The sequence below is a fragment of the Stylophora pistillata genome, chromosome 11 (assembly GCF_964205215.1).
Source record: "Stylophora pistillata chromosome 11, jaStyPist1.2, whole genome shotgun sequence".
NCBI lineage: Eukaryota > Metazoa > Cnidaria > Anthozoa > Scleractinia > Pocilloporidae > Stylophora > Stylophora pistillata.
The window spans coordinates 6885001-6904742 of NC_142529.1; the positions used below are offsets into that span (position 1 = coordinate 6885001).

Sequence of the window (19742 nt, forward strand, 5' to 3'; positions counted from 1 at the left end):
TGGTTTCTTCACGTCAAAGTTTCTACCACGTAAGATGCCTTAATTGGCTACCTTTTCTTAACGTCACCTTTAACAGGATTATCGCAACAGCTTTAAGGAATTTTTTCTGCCTAAATATGAGTTTATATTTCTTTGTATTGATTCTGATGCGACGAAGAAAACTGAAAACCTCCAGTTGCCAAGTGAAGTGTCAGGGTGACTCAATGAAAAATAGAAAAACACATAGGTAGAAGGCTTCCTCGATAGATCGCTTCTCTAAAGCATTTGTGCTGACACAAATATCGGAGTTTCGATCAATCGTTCCGGAATATGGTCACAATTAAGAAGTCATATCGTTTCAACTCTAAAATTACGGACCTTCTGGCTCAAACTGAGGACGGATTTTGCTTTATCAGAGGCCATATGAGTGTGATATTTAACATCACGTGCATTAAAATGATCGAAAAAGTAATCTACTCGCAGTTGTAACGTGTTTCCGGGCGATGAAAAATGCTGTACTTGCCCGATGCCGTGTCTAGAAATCGAAATAAGCAATAGTATACGTACATTCTCCAGCAGTAATTGTTGTGTGACCTGTTCATTTTACTTTTATTAAATGAAACGAAACAGAGAACACGCGGGTGGACTACAAGTAAAGATAAGTGCTTCATTGATAACTTCAACGTGTGTGACGATTGAAACCTTCAGTGGAACAATATGAGTTCGTAGTGGCACAATGTGACGATGTTTTGGAACAATGTGACCGAAACTCGGAAAAATTGAAGTGGAACGAAATGACCACGGAGCGGACTAACCGGATACCTCTTCAGAACTTGGACCGTACATCTATCTGAACACAAGAACCTTTCATTTAAAAAAATACTGAAACTGAAATATTATTGTCCTTCAGTTTGATATCTGAAACTTTTTAGGTGGAAAAGGATATAACTAGTTTTTCACAAAGTTACTAAGCACTACTTTAAAAGAAATAATAATGATAGTATGATATCTTCATACTACGGTCAGGGATATTGGTCACCTTGTTTATTCAAGAGCTAAATCATCGTGCTTCTTTACCTGGTCCATTGCTCGAGAAGCAACACTGTGTTCTCGGAACAAGCGCGCGCTTATTCACCCACTTACATTACTGAAGAATCACCTTAAAGTCGCTTTTTGCGGACACTTTACCATTCCAGATAACACAGGCCATTTACTTTACATTGATTAAATAAATAGTGTTCCCTAGTTCTACTTTGTATAGTGCTTTATCATAAGATTAACTGTTTTTTTAGCTTTTGTGTTCAACTAGCGATGATGAATCCGCTGCTTCCACTTCCCTTTAAATGCAATATTAAGCTTTGAAGCCTAGAAATTTGCTTCATTAATTCAAACTATCTGATCTTATTGCCTGTAAACGTTAACATGTTTATGTACTCACTGGAGGCTGGGGGAAGAAGAAGAATGAAGAAAGCAAGCAAGAGATAAATCTTGATATGAAGATCTGACATGCTGGGGTGTCGTCGGGTCAGCTGTCGTGGAACGTTGCATGAGCTACTGGCGTTACTCGCGTTTTAAGGGTTAGAAAAAGTGAAAGAAGGTGGTTATCATGCTTGCTGATTCGTTATAATATCTGCATAACCACGTCTGAGGGCTCAAATTTCCTACACAGTACATCAGGCTCTAACGCACAAGAAATTTCTTTTAGAGGATTATGAACGGTGTCTTGGCTGTGAAAAAAAAAAAATACTCGCGATGGTGAACCCTATTTCGTTTTTCGTCCACTAATGGTTTATTTTCGATTGACCTGTAAATTATAAATCGAGAAATAAATGAATGTCTGAACAGAATGGATCCATTTTCACGCATTATTTCGACTAAAATAAGCCAATCAGGAAATCTAGAAAAATTGCCTGTATAAAGAAGTGATCAATTTGGATGATGATTTTTTAATCGAAAGGCTGATAGAGGACATATTAAGAGTCTGTAAATGTAATCTGTATTTGCGTGATTCAAATGTGTTTGGACGCTGTTTTTGATGCAAGGTCAGCTTCGTAGTAGAAAAGAGGTGGGAGGAATGTTAGAAAACAACTGGTCAAATATGAATCTGTCTCATGGACTCAGTTGACCAGTGTCCTATTCCGCAAACCAAAGATTCTGATAAATTAATCTCACTAGTGAGGGTAAAAATGTAATTCCCCATTTCTAACTCGTTGCACATGAAATTTTTCAGTTCTGCAGTCTTTTTTTAAACAGATTTCCATTGACTTACTAATAAGCCACTCAAAAGAAGAAAAAGATAGTGGCTTGAAAGAGAGAGAAAGAAGCTTAATTTTTCCATTTACTCGGATGAAACTTACTGACAAGGTCATTGGCTAACGCGTGGAATAAAGAAGGGTGAGACACATATAGAGTTAACACGCTGCAACGCATGTAATTATATCTCTCTCCGCTGGATATTTCGAAACAGGGGACAAGAATAGCTGCATCGTGGATTGTTCATTGCTAAATCATTTTTGCCCCATTATTATTAGTAATAGTTGTCACTAAAACTGCCCCTAGCCTTTTATAAAATTCGTCCGAAATTTAACTTAAAACCTCTTTTTTAGAGTTTATACGAAGCATCATCGTTGGACAATCGGTGATACCGGAAAGAAAAGGTACATTTGGATCATATTTGGGAGTTGAAGTGTCAACAAGCATATTTATTGAAAAAGCGCAGATTGAAGGGACAGGTTAAAGTTGACGTGACGCTGAATGACGAGCAGAAGGGAAAACAAATTTATAAAAAACCCTGCGAAAAACAGAGGTAAAACAAAATTTCCCTTACATCAGTTAGCGCTTAAAATGATGGTCTCTGATCACTGTGGGCTAGCCTTTTAGCCCCTAAAAGTGACTAATATCTGATTTGTTCTTATGGCATCACCTCACAATTAAAAAGTAAGCTCATGAGATTAAGAAAAATGATCACTAACTCAAGTAGCACTTGATTTCTAGGCAAATCTTTCTTTGTCAGCACCTTAGTGTAACCCAGGAAACAATATGGAATGTGCTAACTAAACTTAGGGTGTAGAGGGTTAAATAAAGCTGCCATATTTTCCTACATTGGTAAATACAATCATCTCTTTTTTCTTATAAGTTAAACATTTTCATTCTTTGTAATATGTTCGTGCAAAGTTCTTTGGTTTCATATCATTCAAGTGAAAACGTTTTCCGTTGAAATACTACCACAGACACGTTAACATTTCAATTCTAATTTATTTTTAAACGCTAAAAGTATTCCATTAGGGTTGTAAAATAGTCTATTGTTTATTAGTCGATACCGAGCTTTTTCAAAAGCAATCCTTGTGAAAGCATGCAAGGGAATGTGACAAAACGATTGAATTAATTAGGTTCCATCGTTTTATTTACTAAACTTAACTACTTTGATAACCTGTAGAAATTATTATAAAAAAAACAAAACTGAAAGGATAATTTGCGTTGACCACATAGAAGCGATGAACTGCTTAAAATTTGGCAAACCTCAACTAGGAACAGGCTTTAATAATAAAAGAGAACAGGACATACTTTTAAGAATATTTCATAAATCCGGGTGATTTAATTACTGCTATACCTATGGCATCAAAAATTATCATTTCAAATTGAGAAAAAAAATCAACATGTGTAGTGAAGTAACAACGGTACAACACTACAATGAACTTCATGGGGATTCACTAAACTAACACCACGGATCGCCTTAATTAGGGATGGTCCACACATTTTTCCAGGTGGAGGACATTTCACTCCATATTCTCATAAACTTTTCCCTTGTCATTCGAGCGTCCTTCTAAAAATTCCATATTGTAGTAATCTGAAGTCACTCGTCTGTCCTGCAATGACTGGTATTCAGGTGGTTCACGTGACTGGCCGTCAGAGGGCCTGGGTTGTAGTTCCATATAAACACCAGGCTCTGACACTTGAAAAACACCGGGGTGGACTTGAGGGGTACCACTGTCTACTATGCTTGTTCTTTTGTTAGACTCAGCTTGTCTTAATCGCCATATCAGTGTACCATTTAAAACAAGAGAGAAAAAAACAATGAAAGAAAGAGTGATGACAGCAGCGAGGAGGACTTGGCTTTCAGCTGTAAATCAAAATGACACAATTTTAAGCACCTTTGCAAGACTTTGTCCCTCACACTCAAGCAATGAAAGTGGACTTATTTTCCAGAACGTTACAACATCATGATCACCCATGTTACCCAGAGACAGAAAAGACCACTCAAATTGTTTCAAGAGACTTTTTTTTAATCCTCCATCAATAATATAAAAACATTTCTTTCCAATGATCGCCCTTTACATACAAATTTTCGAATTGATCAAAAAGTCACCTAGCTCAAAAGTCGTCAGCCTCTTCCTCCCTACCACTGAGATATCTATAATACTTACAGTTTTCTCCTTTTGTCTCTTGAGTTATACACTGTGGCCCTGCATGTTGAAAGGAAAAGATAATAGTTGCAAAAGTCTGTGATTGAATATTGACAGGGGATGAGACCTAAACATTAAGGACAACCTTATTATGTCCACTTGACCAACGCTATCGCAAATGTTTATATATGCCATACAGCTGAATTTCGACGAAACACGTGTTTGCTGTTCATTAATTAAATTAGAAGATTTTTAGTCACGGTGAAAACGAAATGATATACAATAATAACAAGGAAGTTACTGTAACTGTGTTGTACAATATGGAAAGTAAGCTGGTGGATGTGGTACATCAGGATTCTTCGGGAAACATTAACCCTAGAAGCGAATTTGTTAGATATTTTCTTACCCATGCAACCAAAGTAGAGAACTTCAACTGTTCAAACTATTACTTTACCAACCGAAGGTCCTTAATCACTCATAGTAATTATTTTCGCTTTTGAAAAAAAAGGCTTTTAAGTATCAAGTGACAATTGAATCGTTTACCTGGTTTAATAGAAATCCTGGCGATTTTGCTGACTTCTCCCTCTAAAATTTGCTGAGAAACAAACCCAAAAAGTAACTAATACTTCTTTTGATTCCCTGATATTAGGAAAAAACATCTAGTCCTGACAAACAATCAGTGACATCATGGTTTCGCCAGAAAATATTTATCTACTTGTCTAACATAATGAACATAGTACGCATTTTCTGATTGGTCAATTCAGTCTCCATGCAGATGCAGATCCGGGTTCTAAAACGTGATACAGCCTCTTGGAATGTTACAATGCCTTCGGCTCGTGATTGAGCCCGAAAAAATGTGTTCTGTTGCTTCAATCCGGTCTAACGTTTGGATTATTTATCTTATTTTGAAGAAAATAAAATTTACTTACACTGTTGTGATTGGTTAGGGCTCTTTGGTAGACAATGTAGCTTTCTCCTCTTGTCAGTTCTTTGTTAAAAAAGGCTCCATATGACTTCCCGTCACCAACCTTAAATTTCCAAGACTTATCGTGCACAGGATTATTTTTAATCTCCGCAGCAACGTAAAATGGATAAAAAGTGTCGTTGTTTCTATTCAAATCTTTCAGCTTTAAATGAAAGTCTCTGAAAAGCTCTTGATAACAATCACAGACTTTCAGAACAATCACCTGATAGGCACTAAAATATTGAATAAGAAAGAAATTCTTATCAGTGAAACTTCGTTCCCTCGTCTTCTAAGAGTTATGGACATGAAAAGCTACTGACTAAGAGCTAGGGTTCAAACAAGAGAGTCTACATGCATTGTTGATGTGCGTCATTTGCGTGACGGCGCTTTAAGTTACAGTTACACGCGTCACTTGCGTGACAGTGCTTTACGTTACAGTTAGGTTCTTCAGCTATTTTTGGATGTGATTGATTTAGGACGTGCGGAGCGTGTGTGTGGAGTAGACATTTTTTGCTGTGGTCTACAAAAAGAGATTATAAAGGCCTACGGTGTCGCGAGACAGATAGGTAAGTTCGTTTCATCGTAATTTATCCTTATTGCTTGTGGTTAGCCCAGTTCGCAGTTCAATTAATATATTATTCATTTTATGTGTGATAATTGTGATTTTACGTACCGCGACCTCGTGGCCGCGTGGATATCCGAGTCGATTTCTTTATATTAGTTCTATAGTTTCGCTGGTTTCTGGTTGTTTGCATTTAGCCTGTTTAGTTCTATTTTATTGCCTCTGAGGGTTTTCATTTGTCGATCGCTAGTGCCTTGTAACGTTTGTTTGTGCAACTCCCTTACGCTAGTCCTTCGTTGTTTCTTTCAGTTTACGAGATCAATTAATAAATGTGATGTGAATGTCGCTTCGGTCTCTGTAAAGTTCCACCCGTTCTGGTATTTTTCTTTGGTCGCGATTTTCACGGCAATACATTCGGCCTTGATGTTCGCCTGCCGTTACATGCATTCTCTGTTAAGTTCCTTCACTCTTTCTTCAAAATCAAAAAGCTTACTCATCAAAAATAACTATTACTTCGTTTATTGACCATTACTTGTTTGCAGAATAATCTATTGTATGATAGGGAGAGGTTACATTATCAATCACTTTTGGGAGTGAAAGCGTTCAACAATCTGACACTTACTCTTTCTCGTCGTTTAGAGTTAAGTTCATAAACCGACATGGGTACCATTAGTATACCAAAGAATTTAGAATGAGTGGAATACCAATAGAAGCCGCTCACGTAATACTGCACCTAGTTATTCTGTATCACACATTCTATTCTATAGTCACCTTATTGGACCATTTCTTTGTTCTACAGGCCAGAGATCGATTTCGACCGATAACTCGGAGACTTCCACATTGGTCCACTGAATTAGAAATGGAGCCATTGGAGCTGCGAAGGAAAATTGTGTAATTTGTGGGTAAAATTAGCACAATTTTACCAGAAAGTAAGATCGTATCTATTCGTAATGTAGCTTTTGACTGTAAAATACTCAATAAAAGCATGTACCAATTGAGCTGACAGGAATAACATGGTACTTGTCAACGTTCATATGGGCCAAAGCCAGACTACAGTCGCTTAATAAATTTCTCATAAACCAGGGATTGTTCGGGGATAATGTTCATATATATTTAGGCAGATTGTTCTTGACGATATTCCAACAATTGTGCCCTAACACTTATATTAATGAAATGATATGTTCAATATCATGCTTCTGTTTGGTTTATAATCCTTTTTTTCCTACTCGCCATTTTTGTTTCCATGTTAAAGTTGTGAAAGGATTCCTTGTCTCTACATTCAGAGGCTATTCATGGTCTGATTTTACGAGACGCAATCGAAAAGGACCCTTCATATTTGAAAACTATTCATTTTTAAGTACTGATACGTCTGCCTACCATGCTAATTCAAAGTAAGATACTGTGAACTCCAATTGCATGTGCCAGGTAAATTCCGACTCTGAAATTATTTCCTCAGATATCCAAGGCACTTGAAAGATTATCTTTATGTTTTGAAGGAGTTACTTCCCACGTGTCGTGCAATGATACTGAAATTCTAACTGACTTTAGAATAGAAAATGTCTACCTGTCATCTCTGTTTCCACCCTATCAGGAAATCCTTTGGGTACTCCGAGTCCACATACAGAGCTTACAATAATCTGAAACTCGTAGATAGAACCTGGAACTAAACCTTTCATTGTGTAGGAAGTGGAACTGCCCACATCTTGAAAACCTTCCTCTCGAAAACTCTCATTGTAAGGCTTTGTTCCGAGATACTTCACCTTATTAAAGAAAACAATTTGTAAAATAAAACACCAATTTATTGAGCAAGAGATTCTAACGTTTAAAGAGAAAAAAGTTAGCAGTTTTACTTTAAACTTTTTTCTCCTTAGGAGTGATAAGGGCCTAATTTCTCCAAACAGCATCACATCTGAATCAAGCATTAAGGTCACAAGGATAAAGAAAATGATCACCAACTGAAGAAGCTCTTGATTGTTAGAAAAAGTGAGTACAGTAGGAAACGTAAAGAGATGCAAACTGATGTTGGGATGAAAGAGATTCAGAGAAAAGCAATGCAAATACAAAGCAACCTTACCGATCAGCCCCGACGAAATAACAAAACCTATTTCCTTGAACTATCTAGGAATCATTGAAAAATATTGAAGAAATGATATATAAACTTTATTAAAATTGGTTTATTTTCTTCGAATAGTTACTGAATTCATTAGATTAGTGTCGAAAAATGTACTTCAATAACCGCAGAAGCAAATATAGTTTTAAATCAACGCAAAAAAGGCTCCATTAATTACAACACAACCTTCAAAAAATTAATCGTAGGCGTTTCAAGTTGGCCAGTCGCGCTTTTAATATCAGAAACAATTACTGAATTACTGAGCTAAAATATTCCATTTAACTTTTAGAGAGTAATTTCCTTCGCTTTTGTTCATCTTACTCTATAGCTGATGCCTTCTTTCGTAGTAAGCTTAGGCTCTTTCCATTCTAGTCTCACTTGCGTTGTTCCAACATTTGAAGCACTCAACCCCCAAGGTGTTCCTGGGTCTTTGAGAAAAATCATAATGGTTTCAGTATTAAAGAAAATATCACGTTCCTCAAAAAAGCGACATAAAAGCAATTATTCGTTAAGATATTATGATATTGCATTCTTTAGTTTCCAGTTCTTATCACCAAAATTCTGTTTCAAAACCTGTTAACCTCTCCTGCAATCGGAATGTGACTGACACGACTTCAGTGTTTATCAAGTAGGTGTGCAGGACCGTATAGATATGATGAAATGACTTAGTTACATACTTTTACCCAACGTTTGTGCTTTCGTTGGTTCCATGTGATACTATCCTCTATTCTGATTTGCCAGAGTGTATACCGTGGCTTTGGTTTTACCTCAATCAATCTAAGAGGGCAATTTTGATGTATATCATATTTATTTACCTGCTGTTCTCGGTAGTTCTACAGGTGGACCATATGGACCGGGTCCTACTTTGGTATAAGCTCGAACAGACACTTGGTATTGCGAACAAAGCCGTAATCCATTCAATAAAATGAATGTGTTTGTTGTATTAACTGTTTTGCTACTCAAAGAAGATCTTTTCTGGCTTGTTCCCCGAGACAACAATTCTTCTTTGACATTATACAGAATGATGTCGCCATTGGTCTGTTCTCTTGATAGAGGTGCCCATGAAATGTTAAAGGTGGTCTCGTTGACCTCAGCAGATAACACATTAGCTGGGCCACCCCTAGGTTCTAAGATAAAAATAAAACCATTCAAAAGTTAAAAAAATCATGCTCTGAGAAGTTTTTAGGGTCCGTGTAAGTCAATTCCAACCCCTGCTAACTTTCTCCGCCCATAATCACCCTCTTTCATCTTAGTTTAATTCCAGTATTTTCTTAATCTCGCCAAAGTCATGTTTTAAAACTCGAGTTTCCAGATGGGATTTGAACCCACGACCCTCCGTGATCTAGTCCGTGGGTTCAAATCCCATCTGGAAACTCGAGTTTTAAAAATTGTTTATTTCATCTTTACAAAGTCATGTTTTGTGGTTTTATTAAAATTGATTTTAATTATTCCATTTCACATAAAGCGACTGCAATGAAAGTACTGGTAATAGAGATTTTGCTTCTTTTTAATATGGTATCTTATCTACACAGATACAGATAGTTCCCTGAATATGATTTTCAGCTTTAATACAAATGGTAAAAAGAAATAAAACTAAAATAAAAAAAAATTAAAACTATAGTTATAACTAAATATACTCCAGAAAAATAACACTATTTGAATAATTAGATTAACCATATAGCAGCTTAGTGAATTGACGCTTAAATTTCTAGGGACATTTTAAACACTCAAGATTATTGCTTAATGAGTTCCACAGACATATCTAGCAGAATCATGGTTGGAATTTTCTTGCTATCCATAGCTTGGAGTAACTGATCGGTTTAGCAGAGCTGTTTCTGTAGAGTGAAATTTTTGTCCGTTCCTGAAGCTTTGTTAGCCGGTAATCTTCTGATTAACCTGAGTATCAGGCTCTCGGGGGAAAAATCAGGCTCTCGGAAGAAAAATTAGGGGAGAGGGAAAGAGGGGAGAGCTTGACATAAAACAGTCTAGAAGCCATTCCGCCCTCTTCTTGGACTTCCCGTTGACGTAAGAAAAGTAGCCAATCACAATCGCTTCCGGTTGCCATGTTGTCACGTCAAAACACACGTCGCGCCCAGATTATTTTTTGGCGCGAAATCGCGTAAGCGCTTGACAGTGAGTCACTGAATGGAGTTAGATAATGTAAAAGAGAATAAAAAATTGCGAAATCTGCAAAATCAATTTGATAGTAAGGAGAAACAAGCTGAATCAGTGCATTTGTTAACCGAAACAAGAAACAAAGAGATTTTAATCTCCGTTGGGAAGAAATCCCTCGTATTACGCGATCTTCTTTGGTTTATCGGCATAAATATCCGAGCTTCCGATCGACGTTTTGTGTGTGTGAAGTGCTCCAGAAAGGTAGTTAATTGCTACAAGGTATCTCAAGGGCTCAAAGAAGCTTTTAAAGAAACAGTTAATGGCGTAGGCTCCCCTTAAAGAATTCAGCAGGCGGTAATTCATAAACGTTCACCTACGGGTGTAACTCCGGGAAAACGCCGAAAACCAACGCGCGATGGAACAACGACGACAACAACGAAACTTTCGAGTGAAAAGATCATTATTCAAAGCACATACAGAGGAAGAAACTTCAGTTGAAGATGCTATTAGTAATCTAATGAACATTGATGTATGTTGTGATGTAAATGCGCCACTTTTAGTCAAGGTAAGACTGAAAGCGTGTTTACGTTGATCAGATTAAATCTTTGATTGTTAAAGCTGTTAAAATTACTCGGATTACAATGCTTCTTTTATGACTACTACTGTCTAAGAATATATCTTCTTTATTCGAAGATAAGCTGATTTTATAATAAAAGTATCTTAACACGAGTGACAATAGAGAATATCCGCCGATCGTGTGCTGAATTTTCACATTTAAGATATTGCAAGCATCGCTTCTGCTCGGTTTTGAGCGAGATGCCAGGAAATATCTTGAGACTTTCTTCGAGGGCTTTTTAGAATTCTTCCTGATCCATTTAGACTTTTTTTTAATAAGAAATATGGTAAATAACGTCTGTCACGTCTCACAAAGAAACAAGATGGCGGAGCATGGCACCTACGTGTGGAATTTCACTTCCGTTTTGGTTTCCTACTATTTAAGTGACCAATCAAAATAACATTCGGAATCCGCATGTTTGACACGGCTTTTAATGGCTTTGGTGTCAGGCCTTCCTTTCCAGGTCAAACATAATATTACTGCATCGTAATTTATTCCAGGCCAACGTTACAATGATATACATGTAACCACCCAAGAGTGGAACTACACCTGCTAGAAACGATCGAGTTTCCGTTACCGTCTTTCATTGTTCTCTCCACCACAACAGAACTCTTTGCTCCATCACCATGAGAAGTAAAAGCCAACACTTGAAATTCATATTCCGTGTACTTATCCAGACCAGTAATATCTCCAGAAAAGGTTGTTCCACCATTGATAGTTTCAACAGACATTGACCCCATAAACCCTTTCTTTTTGTAGAACAATTTGTATCCTACAATGATCCCATGTCTGGAACACACGGGAGGTAACTGCCAGGAAACTGCAATACTTGTAGAGGAACTTGCAGACAAAGTCAAGTTACTGGGTGCTTGTGAGGGAACTGAAAATTAAGACAGAATGATAATTGAATGATAGCAATAATAGTAATGATGAGCATAATAATAAATGATAATAATAATGATGCCGTAACATTCTTCATTTTTGTATATAAAAATCAATTCAATTAGTATTCAAATGATCAAATTCAACTTGGCCCCTCATGCATGAAGCTTCTCTTCCAGCTTCTTCCAGTTAGTGAAAAGTGATTTATAGAGTCTTTAGGAACTGTTGGGAGCTAAGATATGTACTTAAATTACTTATATGGGAAAAGAAATTATCCCAAAACTGATTTAAAAAGATCACCTTTCATTTGTAGACCCGCCTTCAGGTCAGACTACCGTCAGTATATTTAACATGGCTGCGCACCTTCAAGGATGCGAGTCATAGCTTAATGCCTTTTAGTGGAAGTGTTCACCAAGTTTCATAAACTACAATGTAGATCCAGCAACCAAAAAGAGTGACTAATAAATTGACCATTCTGCCACAGCCTTAATTAATTGCAGAATGTAAAAGTTTGATGACAAAAATAAAAGAAATTATACCTTTGGACATAAGTACTCCATACACCTCTACTCTCAAAGCTTTGTTTCTCTCGAACTTGACAGGCTGGAAACGGATGAACCTTGCCCTCACATCTCTGACAATATGTTTGACAATTTCATGTCTTCCAGAATTGCCACTGAAAATCTAAAACAATTACATGAAAATATCAGTTGATGATTTAACTGTACATCAATTTTATTGTCAAAAGCATGGCTGACTAGAACAATGTCATCATTATAGACATCCCTCAGCTATAAAAAGCCAGCCGTCAGTGTATGCATGCTCTGACTAGACAACATAAGAGGCCATTGTACTTAAAAGTCTCGGGACGTGCTAATTAACTTATTCCTACTTTATAAGGCCAGACTTAATCCAATTTACTTCAAATGTATATCTGACAAATGAAGCCTTCAGGTCGTATGCTACACATGCCCACTGGGATGCTTAGCCCATAACATAATTTTTATACATTCAAGTTTCTTAGTTTAATTTAGAGACATGCATTTCTGTCTACCCAAAATAGCATGCTCATTTCTATTTAAATCTCATGCAGTACCACAAGGAGAGATGCACTTTAACATTGTGACCTTCTATTATTATCTTAGAACACAATAATCATCCCATAAGCTTTCTCCAGGGTTCAGAGTTCAGAGACTTCAGCCCTCAAATCAGGGCTTGACACTAACGGTAGCCCACTAGCCACATGAGACCAGTAGAAATTCAGTTTTGGCTAGTGGTTTTCAACTTCCACCATCCAGTTTGGCTAGTAAACAAACTGAAATCATTGTAACTGGGTCTAAGATGTCACTAGCCACTTGGCTGGTAAGTTGAAAAGTCAGCCTGAGTATCGAGCCCTGCAAATGGCATTTATAATCTTGCAAATGGCATTTAATTATAATCTAGCTTCTATCTTCTGTGGCTCTGTGCTGCATCACTGCTGTGGCTTTTCAAACTAACCTTGTCAACATTATTTTCCTTGTAGGTTACAAAAGTGGAACCATCAAAGGATAGCTGTAACTTGTATTCTGTTGTCCAGTCGTCATAAGTTGACCTCCCTTGAGTAGCTACAGCACAAATAAGAAACTCGTACTGCAGATCAATTTGAAGGTAATCATCACTTTTGTTATTTGTACTTGGTAACCATCCCCCATATGCATTCAGTCGACCTTTAAAAGCTTCAAAACCGCTACATTCACTTGATGCTGAGAAGCTGGCATCAGGGAGTGTGTCAGTGCTAGCCACACCAATGGCTTGCATTTGGCAAGCTGAAATCAGTCAAAACTAAACTATGACTACAATAGGTAAATTTAAGAGCATATATACATAATATGCAACACGCATGATATAGACAGTAAACCTACCAATTCAAAACTAATTTGCGTTTGTATAGGATTCAGTTAAAATAAATATCAGAGCTGTCTAAAAATCCAATGGTTAATTTTCATTTTAAATGTGTCATATGTTTTAGTTTAAGTATTTTCCTTCCACATAGATCTAGTACTAGACTTTAACTACATAATAGGTGACATATATCTAAGCTATGTTCAACATTGTACCAATGTTTTCCACTTCACAGAAAAGGTTTGAAAGAGAAATAATTATTATTTCTTTTAATGCAACTACAGGTACTGCAAATAAAACCAAGACAGAAAGAACTCACACTCACCCAAATATTTTAGAGGAAAGCCTATAAGAGTGGTTTTATTGTAACACGAAGAGAACCTGCTATAGTGGCATTTGCCACTGCAGCAGAGAGCCCACTACCTAGCTCTAACATGAATTAAGAATTGATTTGAAGTAGTGAGGGCAAATTAATATTCTCAATACTCTGATGGTAAATGCATGAGAATAGCATATTCAAGAAAATGGCCATAATGTTGAGCATACAAGGACTTCAAGTTTACCAACTGAAGTTCAAATCACCAATGTATACACAAGGCTCAACCATAACAACAGAGCTCATCAGTCATCTTCAGAAAATCACCAAGATCATAAAGGCAATGCAAATTGTTGAAAAAAAACCTATAAACTATTGAACTAGTGTACATTAGCATTATACCTCCTCTGTGCAATAACTTGAGACTTTTAAAATAAGTGTGAGTTTGTCAAACATACAAATTATGTTATTTTATATAAGATTTTTACCTCTCCTTTCAGAATAAACTTCAACTTCACAAAGTGTGAAGTATTCATGATGAGTTCTTAAACTTCGTACTGTCACATATCTTCCAAACAAAACAGGGCGGCAGAAAAAGGATACACCTTTTCCTCTTGGAAGACTATAACTCTGCTTATCACCACACCTGGGATTGGCAATTCCTCCATTATTATCAGATACTGTGCCTGTATAGAATCACAAAACGATGTTGGCTTTAGCAGGGAAAGTAATCAAGGACTTGTTTACCCTACTATTGTTAGGCAATGGTATGAGAGTCTTACATGAAGCCAATTATGGCTAACACTTTGGAGACAACGCCCAGCACGTTTGAGTGAAGGACGCGTTGGTTGTCCTCCTGGCCCTTAAGTAATATTCAAAGGTTTGATAATGATATCCACCCAGTCAACAGTGCTGCACATTTTGCTAACACTTGTCTGCTTGATAGCGATTTATAAGTTAAATAGCATTTACATTTTCCCTTTTAAACAAGTGGGCCCTGGTTTACATGATGATAACATAACAGAAAGAGGACCTACTCTTTTATAAGTTTTAACATTCAGCATCTATTTAAATTCTATAATCCTCATTTTAAAGGCAAATATGAAAGTAAGATTCCAGCCTCAGAATGCAATGTAAAGCCAGCTGTGCTAGATATCAGATCAACCTCAGATCTAGAGTCTGCCAACTTCCATGATTCCATGACATCTTGCTCATGCAAAGCTGAAGGCAAGTGATAATTTATTGTGATGCAAATTAATGACATAATTTTCCATTTGATGGCACTCTGACTGTTTATATAGAGAAAGTTTATTCGAATTACCCACCAGTTGAAATGTGCAGACAATTTGAAAACTTTAACACACTGCCAACCTTATGAGAGAGGATTTCTCAATGCACAGTTGACCCCACAGGATATGTGACTGATGTCAGGTTGATTATTATCTAAAATTATCTTTCAGATCATTAATTAAATTTTTCTTAACCTCATGCTTTGAGTCAGTATCACTTTGTTGTGACTTTTCATTCTTGAATTTGTCACTATTTTGCAAATTTCACCAACTGTTCTCAGGTACAGCAAGGACAATCAGTAAGCATGGCTTTGTATTGCTCTAGTTTCATTTTGTTTAAGTTTTACTTTGATCATTGTTAGTTTTATCTTACATTCGTCTATATTGAATTTAGTTACAGTATAGTAATAAAAATTCAAAAAGTCATCCAACCTACTCACTCTGATCTCAAAACTATTCTGTCTGAAAAACCATTTATCTATCATGTTGACTAAGTATATTTCTGAAACTGGTTCAACTTGTCCCAGGTCAACTCTCCACCAAGGGTTGTAATCTCTGCCAGTGTGGGTACAGCTTCCAGCATTATAGCTTGGGTTACTTATTCCATCAACTGCCCTGCTACTCACACCACCATACTGTACACTGCTTTGTTCTGTTTGTTTTCTAAATGCAAGATTATCTGAAAGGACACAAGCAGTTATCTTAATCGCCATTTGGTTGCATTAAAAATGTGGTCAAATTAGAAGATTTTGGAACTAAGGTTGATGCTAAAAACTAAAATTCAACAAAAACGTTCAAAATTTTGCTTCAATTAAATACCAATCAGTACCAATCTCTGTGCTTAATGACACGTACATGTACCTCGCAAATAGATTTCCACTTCACAGAGGTTAAGAAATTGTCTCTTTACTGTCGATATCTCCACATATCTGCCAGTTGTCAGTGGGTCGGTAAAACAAACAGCTGATGCTGTGAAGTTCACAAAACTGTAGAGTCCTTTACACCAAGTGTTGTTTACCACTTGTGAGTTGTCACCTGATGTTATAAAAAAAATAGCAGCTCATCTCAACGAACTTTATGTAGCAAATATGCGACAAACAATTGTATCTATAATTAATGCATTTCATTAATAATGTGAGCTTCTTTTTCCCATTAAAACTGGGTTTTGGTGAGACACAATTTTGAAGGAAAATAAAATTTTGCATGTACATGAAAAATGTGAGTGTGTAACTGAACCACTAACAAGAAACAGAATAAATATTCCATCATTATAGTTTGAAGCAAGTAATTATAATGACTTAATTGCAAAGTATTTTGAGGGATTCAAATATCTATTCAGCAGCAACAGAAACAGTAACTGAAAATTAAAGCAGCATCAAACTCCCTCTAAAACATTTTTCTCAATATTCACATACATGTATATACTTGTGTGTGACAAAATTCTGCATATTAATATGGTTTTTCAACCTTGATCACGAGAAATGCCTTAGATTAATACTTTCATTGTACCCTTTTATCTTTAGCTTAGCTCATCTTGTTTACATGAATGGTATAGTGACTGCTCACCCAATGCAATTTTATAGTTTTCACTTCTGGCCAACACAGTGGTATGTGTTGAAAATCTGTTGACTATGAATATGTCAGAGACTGCCACCTTATCTGAACCCAGATCAACTCTCCACCAGCTTGGATTGTTTCCCCGAGTATGTGCACAGCTTCCATATCTAAATACAGTATTGGAATTACCATCCACTGCATTCCCTGACACACCTGACACACCCAGTTGAGTATTGTTAAATGTCGAAGACTGAATTGTGGCCTTTCCAAGGGCAATGTTTACTGTGCATAGAAAGACAAGAAAAAAAAAAGCCAACTTTTATCTAACAAGTAAGCATGCTTGGATGAAGCACCTGAAAACAAGATTAATTCTATTTAGATGGATGATTACGTCAACTTTTATCATTGCTTTTAAAGTTTAGGGATCGATATGGTTGCTTCAGAATACTAAAGAAAATACACAAGATAACAGTTATATGTTCACAAAAAGTTTTTCATGTCTCATTTCATGAAACATGTACCTGAAAAGTATCAAAATTGGCCACAGTTTTAGGTGTTTACCCTAAAACTGAGTCTCATAGATGTACATGTACACAGAACTTTAGAGAGCCATCACCTTTGAGGCCATTTCCAAATAAGTTAAAGCCATTCTTTGAATATGGTGTTAAGTCAAATTAAAAGAATGTATCATAAAAATATTATCTACCATAATGTGCAAATAGGACTCATTTTCACAAGAAAGGTTCTGCTCTATGGGGTGTCGGTTGACCCACCTCAACAGAATGTATACACTAGCTACATTGCATCAGGTTGAGAAGGCTTTGACTATCACCATCTTAAGGAAGTTAGCACAGTTAATTACTTGGGTATCCACATTGATAGTGCACTCACATGGATGCAACATCAGGATTATATATGCAAAAAGATATGTCCAAAGCTTTGCCTGCTTAACAGACTCTCTCTTTTTCTATCTAGAGAAGTGTTATTGAAGATCTACAATCAGACCCTACTACCTACCCTTGATTATGGCTCTATCGTGTGGCTTGACTGCCCAAAAGCAATGGTGGATAGGTTGGAAAGACTAACAGAATTAAGCTCTTTGTACAATGCTTAAGAAGAATTTGTTCCCAAGTGATGCGTGAGATGTGTGATATACCGTCGTTAAGAAACCGTAGGCGATTTCTTCGCTTTCAACTTATTTTTAAAATTGTGTACAACTACAAATGTCCCGAACATTTGGTTTCTTATTTGCCAAAACGCTCGAGCCTTTAAACAAGAACACTCAGAGATGAACACCTATCAAATCTTCCACAAGAAAAAACCGCGATTGGACAAAGTACTTTCAAGTTTTCTGATGCAAAGGACTGGAACAGCCTTCCTCTACACCTAAGGAAAATTAGTGACTTTAATTTATTCAATTTAAATATTTACAATTTTTTATTACAATGAGATAAGCACGATCATTGTTGTTCTGTTCAATAGTATCTAATTTGCTATCTTTTTTTAACATAGTTTTAATATAGTTAATTTGTATATATGTATGTACATATATAATTTTCCATTTTAATAATTTTAATAGTTTTATATTTGCTGCACATGTATTAATACCAGCAGTTCCTTATGGAATTGCTGACACGTACATTTTTTTCCTTCTTTTTTGCAGGGTAAATAGGCAACCTAAAGTGTACTAGTGAAATAATCACCTGGTTTCTGCTTAACTCCAAACAATTCTGTCCTCAAACACACAGATCCATGGTATGCTTTGGGCAACAATCGCAAAAACTTTGCTTCAACAGTTACATAAAGAACATGTTTTACCTCTGAGATCTTGTCATCATTTCCTTGAAAGGTCTTCAATCAAAAGCAACAACAATACAGATCACATTATAATGGTGCATTGGTAGTAAATATACAGATAATAAGTATACTTGTTCCAGTAATTATAGAGATGCCCAGCATCTCAATGGTCGAGAAATGTTTAATATTTTGCTATAATCACCTCGCATGAGATGATTATAGATGCATGGTGGTACATTTGAACAGGGTTTCCTTGTATTTCGTCAATATCACTGAGCAAGTGATTAACGTGATCAATGGGAGAAAATTAAATTGCGAAGAGCACAAAAGATGCTAATGAGTTTGGCATTATTATATACCATAATTAAAATACTCTGTGTGATTAAAATAGTTCGTGCAAAGAACTCTCTTGATGACATGCCATGAACTTGGAATCTGCACAATTTAAGTTTAAATAGTTTCGTGTACATCTTTTGTGTTTACCTGTTCTGTTAGCTTATTTATTCATTTTTGTACAGCACTCTTGCACTTGAATAATAATATTTATGTAGGAATCAGGTTATTAAAACCTTAAATCTTCAATAATAAAATGTTGTCTATACTTTACAACACCCATTACACTTTTCAAAAGAAAAATAGAAAGCTTTGGCTGATTAAATATATAGATAATCATGTTCAATTCTGGCGGAGACTGACTGCTTATCTTGATACGAGAGGTCAAAACAATAAAAAACTTATTGTACATATAATTTTATGTTACAGAATGTTGTCAACAGATAACACAGTCAAATAAACAATGGAATTTGAAAGCACTTGAGTAATTACACTAGATCGAACAACTATTCACCTCAGACTTAATGAATATCGTTAAATCAAACAATATTCACTTTGCCTTCAGCAAATAATTCTTAAATACACTGCATTTCATGTATAATCGCATTTATGAGAAACAAAAATACTCTTTGTAATTATATAAATATCATGAATTATTGCTCTTATAATATCTTAAATTTAGCATGCACCTGTACTATTGAGACAAAGTGAAAACTCAGCATGAGTGATGAGCATTGCTAAGGTATTACATCTTAGCCATACTCTTACTTTATTTGATGGAAAACTTACATCTCATAACTTACCCCTGATGGCGATAGAATTCGTACAACAAAAATTAACAAAACAGTGTTCTCATAATTGTGTATGTTGTAGTTCAATTTTATCCTTGGTTCAAATTTTATTTTCCTTTGTTTCAAACTCATTATCATACATTAACA

General features: G+C 36.1%; 2 protein-coding genes and 1 long non-coding RNA gene across 11 annotated transcripts in view; 1 reads left to right on the forward strand and 2 right to left on the reverse strand.

The window, feature by feature from the left end:
* Positions 1-1580, reverse strand: part of LOC111344819 (uncharacterized) — a 28087-nt gene extending 26507 nt beyond the window's left edge. Inside the window, exon 1 of one of the 3 annotated variants that reach the window (XM_088737414.1) lies at positions 1418-1531. In XM_088737414.1, the coding sequence (XP_088593540.1) occupies positions 1418-1487 (70 nt within the window). In that variant the 5' untranslated portion in view covers positions 1488-1531. Of the gene's footprint in view, positions 1-1417 lie in introns of all 3 variants that reach the window. The other 2 variants (XM_088737415.1, XM_088737416.1) reach the window with 2 other exon arrangements.
* A 1634-nt stretch (positions 1581-3214) lies between these two features.
* Positions 3215-19742, reverse strand: part of LOC111344822 (receptor-type tyrosine-protein phosphatase delta) — a 50760-nt gene continuing 34232 nt past the window's right edge. The window contains exons 3-18 of one of the 3 annotated variants that reach the window (XM_088737404.1): positions 18378-18525; positions 16684-16956; positions 15973-16152; positions 15554-15796; positions 14317-14514; positions 13129-13436; positions 12171-12315; positions 11327-11629; positions 8834-9145; positions 8340-8446; positions 7473-7668; positions 6680-6782; positions 5312-5579; positions 4926-4977; positions 4404-4442; positions 3215-4099 (exon numbers count right to left, since the gene is read on the reverse strand). In XM_088737404.1, coding sequence (XP_088593530.1) covers positions 3756-4099; positions 4404-4442; positions 4926-4977; positions 5312-5579; positions 6680-6782; positions 7473-7668; positions 8340-8446; positions 8834-9145; positions 11327-11629; positions 12171-12315; positions 13129-13436; positions 14317-14514; positions 15554-15796; positions 15973-16152; positions 16684-16956; positions 18378-18525 — 3219 coding nt within the window. In that variant the 3' untranslated portion in view covers positions 3215-3755. The remainder of the gene's footprint in view (positions 4100-4403; positions 4443-4925; positions 4978-5311; positions 5580-6679; positions 6783-7472; positions 7669-8339; positions 8447-8833; positions 9146-11326; positions 11630-12170; positions 12316-13128; positions 13437-14316; positions 14515-15553; positions 15797-15972; positions 16153-16683; positions 16957-18377; positions 18526-19742) is intronic. The other 2 variants (XM_088737403.1, XM_088737400.1) reach the window with 2 other exon arrangements.
* On the forward strand, positions 6703-19280 carry LOC148719833 (uncharacterized). Of its 5 annotated transcripts, none has more exons than XR_015992912.1 (5): positions 6703-6837; positions 7780-7891; positions 13154-13278; positions 13797-17745; positions 18338-19280. It is a non-coding gene; the product is annotated as an uncharacterized LOC148719833 (long non-coding RNA). The 5 variants fall into 5 exon arrangements; XR_015992915.1 differs by having other exon boundaries at positions 13797-16820; positions 17650-19280; XR_015992913.1 differs by having other exon boundaries at positions 13797-16140; positions 16701-19280.